Source organism: Diadema setosum, chromosome 12 (genome assembly GCF_964275005.1).
Source record: "Diadema setosum chromosome 12, eeDiaSeto1, whole genome shotgun sequence".
NCBI classification, from domain to species: Eukaryota; Metazoa; Echinodermata; class Echinoidea; order Diadematoida; family Diadematidae; genus Diadema; species Diadema setosum.
In genome coordinates, this window is record NC_092696.1 from 20342691 (window position 1) to 20349976 (window position 7286).

The 7286-nt window shown below is 38.2% G+C and overlaps 1 protein-coding gene across 1 annotated transcript in view; it reads right to left on the reverse strand.

Annotated features, from left to right (window-relative positions):
* Positions 1-246, reverse strand: part of LOC140235627 (vesicular glutamate transporter 1-like) — a 12817-nt gene extending 12571 nt beyond the window's left edge. The window contains exon 1 of the mRNA XM_072315635.1: positions 118-246. Coding sequence (XP_072171736.1) covers positions 118-231 — 114 coding nt within the window. The 5' untranslated portion in view covers positions 232-246. The remainder of the gene's footprint in view (positions 1-117) is intronic.
* Positions 247-7286: the final 7040 nt, after the last annotated feature.

Below are 7286 nucleotides of genomic sequence, written 5' to 3' on the forward strand. Positions count from 1 at the left end.
TTTTTTTTTTTCGGTCAAAGCACAGAGTTAGGCTGTCTGTCTATATATCTATTTATCTATCTATCTATCTATCTATATCTATTTATCTATCTCACTCTCTTCGTATCTGTTTCTTACGTGAATCTGCGCCTTCCCGCCTAAGTGCACGGTCTCGTTGTTCACCATGTCGACGATGGCCACGCCCAGGTTGCACCGGATCCCGAAGGAGATGAGGAAGCCGATGCAGCTCATGATGGCCACGATGTATCGCTTCGGGATGGCGCAGCATGGGCAGCAGCCGCAGTTGGGCGGGCATCGCCGACTTGCCCCGTAGCCGTAGGTGTTGTGGTGGAACTGGAAAGACGGCCGTGCATTCCCCTTCTCCCCTCCGTCCGAGTTGACCACGCCGCCGTCCGACGTGAACTCGAAGGGACCGTTCGCCTCGTCTGCTATCAACGCTGTCTTGTCCTCTCTCTTCTGCGTAAGCCTGTTGGTAGGTTGAACGAAAAGAAAAAAAACACAGTAAAATACACAATTTTGGCTAAAATTTATCGATTTTACATACATCGGTTCGATTCAATTATGTAAATTATATGTTTATTTTCAATGGAGAGGCTGAATGTAGAAAAAAAATGAACGCCTTTTTTCATACTTCTTTTTTTAATATCTTACATGTCTTAAAGTACAAAATGTACTTATGATAGACATCATCAACCAGAGAAATATAAAATGATTTAAATCATAATGCTGCCCTCGCATGACACGACATAGCATATGACCGTGCATCACAAAACCAACAAAAAAGTCGCACACACTGATTTTGTGATATAGGACCGAAAATAGGTGAAATGGGTCAACCCATACAAATTGTAGGTCAGTGTTGAGTTTTTCATATTTTCTGAAGGAGCAAGTCTTCCTTTACATCATACTAAAGTTTGGGATTATAAAATGAACAGGAAATTGTGTTTTCAGCAGTTTTCTCGAACAGCTTTTGGTGGAATAGTGTGATTAGGTGTTTTTCATAGAGTCCTCTTTTCATTTCTTAAAAACCCTGTCCATACTCTTCACTTTCAACTTAAATAACTTTAGGGAAAAAAAAATGAAACTACTGCGTTGAAAGTCGGCATTAGTCATCTGTTATTAGAGCATGCTCAATTTCAGTTTAATCTTATAATCCCTTCATTTGTTGTTGCTCCAGCGGTTAACATCCTGTGTTTTGTTTCATTCATCGCACAGCTAGTGCGGCTTGGTGAAGATTAAGTGCTTGAATAAAACGTGTACTTCAGAGAGCCTCTTTTCTCAGTTCACACTTTCAAGAGTGTGTGCTTTCTTTCCAATATTAATATAGGTTAGGAGAGTCCATTTAAATTTAATGATACATCATTTTTAAGCTTAAAGTCTGCTCTTTCATAATCTACTCTTAAATAAAAATCCATGTCTGGCGACTTTTTTTGTTTTTTTGGTTTTGTGATACAGGGTCACATATTTGAAGATTAAAAAAAAAAAAACGTTTTCTTTGTTTTTTTTTGAGCAGCTTAAATAAAAAAAAAAATCTCAATAAAAGTAGATGGTGTATATTACTTTGTTTTGCATTCAAACTGTTCATAACCAAGGAGACAGAAGTTTTATTAATAGGATCAGAAATAAAATTGTTATCCTTCCAGTGGAATGCATTCATTTTTTTGAGACGATGATTAGCTGCTGCAGCTAATTAAAGTTAAGTGATTTATGAATGGGCAAAATAAATGAATAAATGAACAAATAAAAAGACGTTGAAGTACTATTTTCATCCGTATTGTGTTTGTCTGTTAGCTTTCATAACCTACTAATCATAATAGCTCTCATTTCAGAATATCTTGCCCCTAAGAAGGTATACCTCAAATGTGTTTTAGAAAAAACAACAACCAAAGATCAAAAAATAAAAAATAAGAAAATCTTCCTTCTCTGCAATCTTAAATCGTTGAACGCATGAGACTTTCAATTTCAGTTTCTGTAACTTCTTACACTAGTTACAGTAATCACAGACATTTTATCAAAAAGACCTGCTGTAATCGCTTTGAAATTCAACAGCGCCATCTAGGGTTCCATGATATATAACCTGAGGACAACTAACGGTTTTATCCATTCTGGCTCGGAAAGGTAACTTTTGTGTATCAAAGTGTTCCAAGGTTTGCATTAACCCGGTACGCTTATTCGAGAGAGAGAGCTTCGATACCTGAAGCAAGTGACAAAAATGGAAAGGATAATAGAATAGAGATCAAAAAATGCGATCAAGCGAGAGAAACTTTTTTGACATCTTGTGTTTTTAACTGTTACAAAAGCGATCAATCAAACATGGTTTGCTGGTAGACAGACAGACAGACAGACAGACAGTATCATCTTGTCTAGGCATAAAAAAAAAAAATCATCTTTATAATTATATATTAAGCTGCTTCTTGGTCCATTCAATGTGTGTGTGCGTGTGTGTGTGTGTGCGCGTGAGTGCAGTTGTGCCCTTTTCCCACGGAATAGTCCCTTTTCACAGAAGACTACAAACAAGTGCAGCAATTCCGAATATACTTTCTTTTCTTTTCTTTTCTTTTCTTTTCTTTTTTACTTACAGCATCTTCTTTGCCTGCCAGACTTTGAATACCAGATCATGCAGGGCATGACTCAATATCTTGATCATGCAAATCACTTATTCGACTTTCAAAGATACTTAACAGGATGTTTAAAATGTACGGTTAATCCACTATGGATCTCATATTAATAGGATATTAGGTTCGCTCTTGCAGCCTATGATAGAGGTGGGTAAAACCGGAATATAAGCAACGCGTGCAACCGACTGAATGATTATGGACATACATGCATGATATTGGGATCGCATGTCACGGAGAGACATTGTGATGTAAAAAGAAAAGAAAAAAAAAATGAAGGGAGAAGCTTGCTTCGGTGCATGAATAATTCATAAACAATCCCGTCCTACATGTTGACGGGGAACATACCGACACTGAAGGCGGCAGTGCGCGGATGCCAGCCGACCGCAGCCGCCGGTCGTACCCGACGTTCATACCCTTATCTACATTTCCCATTTCGCCTAACGTGTTTGAAATGATCACAGCGTACATGCTTCAGCACCTTTGGGCAATAATCATGACTACGAGCGACCGGAAATGGAGAGTCCCACGCAAATATCTATTACAAAAACCGATCTAACGCGCCTTTGTGACATCTAACAAAACATCGCTTCCTCGTTTGCTCGAGGGAGCGAAGCTAGACTTCGAACAAGACGATCATTTCTTCTCCGCTGCTTCAACCGATGATTGTATTGTTGTTATTATTATTCTAATTATGACAAATATTGTCATCATCATTATCATCTTCACCATTTGGATAGTGTAACCGTTCCTTAATAGCATGGAAGAGTATATGCGATTGTGGATATCTGATCGCTGCTGCCTTTTACAATCAGTAGCTGGGACGTGAGGTACTATAGCGCAACCTTGCCCTTTGAACGCCTTTGCACCTTCCGTGTCTGTGTGTGCATGCGTGTGTGTGCGTGTGTATGTGAGTATGTTCTTGTGTATGTCGTAAATGAGGGTTGGAGAGAGATAAAGGTATAGAAGATACATACAAAGAAATAATATATAAGTACATAAAAGAGACAGGGAGTCAGAGAGAGAGTGAGAAAGAAAGAGAGAAAGAAAGAAAGAAAGAAAGAAAGAAAGAAAGAAAGAAAGAAAGAAAGAAAGAGACAGAAAGGAAAATAATGAAGCCATATGGAGTGATTATACAAGAAAAACGCAGCAAAAAAAGGAACAAAAACTGGTGAAGGAGACCGGGGGCGATAAAAAGTTTCCGAAAGTTTCACCCAAGTATGACACTCATGTCGTTGCATTACGCAAAGCCTGCGCTGCAGCATGGCCAATTAAAACTTAATGACAGCAACACTCAAACACACTCACTTCGAGAAATAAGCCGCCAAGTAACTTCTCTAATTGTCAGCAGTTTCCTTATAATACTCTTCTCAAACGAGTTCGCTGCATAGGAGACACTCGCAGCGTGACCCCACGAAAACACGCAGCATGGCAACATTAAGCGCACTAACCGCTTTGTCTGAACAAAAGGCACAGGGAAAATAAAGCACACAATGTAATAATTTGAAATAATTTGGGGCGTCTTGAGGTTAGGCTAGATTAATCCTTGGCAAGGTACGTTGCCGGATTTCTCAATTTCGGAGATTTCCCAGCGGGAATGAAAATCGTGTTAAAACCACCCCTTCACTGGCATAAAGCGGAGCGAAACGGCTCTTGTCAAGATAGAAGGGGAAAAAACCCCGATTGAACAAAAAATGTTCTTGCATTTGTTCGCATTCTCATACAGATGTTCCGGTGTGCAAAATTGTAATGCTACCGGCAACGTCTTATTTGGAGGCTGACGATTTTTTTTCTTTGACATCGCTTCCTTTTTCTCCAAAAAAGACATGAAAATAAAATTCTCATTTGGCAAGCAGAAATACGTATTTCCTTTCTTTGCGTTCAAAAAGAGGATATTCTATCTTTTTTTCTTATCTTTTTTTTTTTTTAACTGTACGATGCTCCTATCTGAACATGGTAATAAAACAGCATGAAACTCCTTGTATAACAATTCTAGTATTCGTCCTTATTATCATTATTATTATTATTATTATTACTATTATTGTTATTATTATTATTATTACAATATTATTGTTATTATTTCTTGCATGTTATTGTTGTAAGTATCAATAGAAGTAGGAACAGGAGTAGTATTTGTGTTGATACAATTGTCACTGTTGTTACAATAATAATATCCATATTGTATTGTAATATCAATATCATTGCAAATACATTGCTGTCCATATTACAACCAGAAAAATACAATCAGGAATATGCTATCACCGTCATGATTTTTCCTAAACGCTTAACTTGATAATCAAAGATGTCATTAACCTTGATTTCATAACTCGGGTTATTTTATAACACTCACTTTGACAGAACCTCTACGTTTCGATATCTTTAACGTTGCAATGTGACGGTGAAGATCAACATATAGGACATAAAATATTATGTACATGGGCATACTATTCCCAATCCTCCTGGTATATGAGAAATGTACATAGTGACAAAGGAATCAACACATGCTCGTGTTGTTAGGATTACTGAGAATAGAAAAGAAAAGTAGAAAATTCCAAAGGTATTACAATAAATCTTCTCTTCACCGCGGTTGATCCAGAAGAGATCGAAGTGAGAATTAGGCTATTGCAAAGTGGAGAACCATTCCAGAAAGAGAAAAAAAGAGAGAGAGAAAAAAAAAAGAACATGAGGAGGCGTAAACTCGAATCCCTCTGGGCGAATTTGAATTACTCCTTGCTTGATCTCGATCCGGAAATATGAAATGTCGTTGATGTCGCAGAACAAAAACAAAACAAAACACCACTACAAAAAAAGCAAAAATAACAAAAGAAAACACGAAAACTAATGATAGATGTAGCAATCATGATTTTCAGACGTTAGGTGGCAGTGCCAATATTATATTTTCTCATTATTCTTATTTATACTCCGTGGTCATGGTGGTGAAAACTAATATTAAAGAACAACTGTGACATACTTCTCTGCCTTCATTCTCCACTTCACACTTGGTTGACGCAAACGTGCGACCGATTCTTGGGCAATAATCTGTCACCGAAAAACTTTGTACGTTTTTTCTCATAAAAGGGAACATTCATCACTATGGCTGTCAAAACCCCACACATTGTGTCATTTCGATTTCCCACTTCCCTATATTGCAATAAATGGACGGCATACACTTGTTAACCATGTTAACAACCCTACTGGAAAGAATACGGTGTCCCACAGTGTGTTCACATTGTGGTCACATAGTCGACTGTGTGAAAACGCTCGAATTTAACAGTGTGGAGATGATTCCACACTGTGGTTTGGTTTTCACAGAGAGTTCACATGATAATGTTCTGTGTCACACTGTGAATTGATGATTCACAGTGTGTTCAGATGTTAAAACGATAAAATTCAACAGTGTGAAGAGATTTCACACTGTGTTCACAATGTGTTCACATTGTGTTTCTCACACTGTGGGACACTGTGTTCTTTCCATGCAGGGAAAACAGTTATCTATTCCCATCGATATGTTTTACTGTGTTTTTGTTTTGTTTTATTTGGGGAGTTTATGTATTTCCTTTTTTTTATTGTTTTATCATCCACTTTGCAAAGATTAAGGTTGGGTTGAATAATGTGTATATTATCTGCACTGTGTGTCTGTGTGCACAGTAGAGCCTGCTCCTATTATCAACATGCTCTATTATGTGTGTGTGTGTGTGTGTGTGTGTGTGTGTGTGTGTGTGTGTGTGTGTGTGTGAATGACACATGTGAGAAATTAGAAATGTTAGGCACTCGTTTCAAAGTCAACGAGATACTTCGTAAACGCCCTTAGTTTCACATGATGTAAGTCTGTATTGATACTATGATCCATATGTGTTCATGTATCTTAAGTTTGTTAGTGGGGAAAAAAACAAAAACACAAAAACAAAACATCAGTAATTATATGATTTCTGCAAAAGATATATGGTTGTGATAGTGGTAGTGATAGTACAAAACACTATCACATTTATCATCTTACGTAGAAGAATTCAAGAGCTCTGTTAACTTTGAGCAGAATCTATCAATTTTCAATTCGCAATACTAAAGTTAAGCCGCTGAGCTGTGTGACAGTGAGTCATTACAGCTTAAACGTCGTCCCGGCGAAAATCGGGGATTAATCATCTGCACCGCTCCCTTAGGAGAAGTCTCCTATGTCACTCCTTGCCTTTTCGCTCGGTGCAATCGACATCCGTATTCCATGATCCAAAACATAAATAGATGGGCGGTAAAGGTTGTTATTACCAGAAGAAATGGATTGGAACAGCGCGCCGAATCGGTAGTTTTTGTTATTTCGTACATCTCATCCGGATGGGTGTCTCTTCCCCCCTCCCCCCCCCCCCCCCCAAGATGGGTGCATCCTTGCTGCTCGGCGCTCTCGCGACCAATGACGCTGAAAATGCTCTGCGATGGAACATGTAAATAATAGATGAGGGCTTGGAAGGGTGGTTGAAGGGTGTAGAATAGAACACAAAGTGGGAGGATTCTGAGACAATGGATGATAATTCGGAGGAGGCGGAGGGGGGGGGGGTGCAAGGATGGAAATAATCAAATATGTTTACTTCTAGAATCTGTGCTATACTTCTTGTGAAAGTAAACTGTTTATTCTTGTTTGATATCTTTGAGATTTATGTTTGTTTTATGTTAGTATTGTCA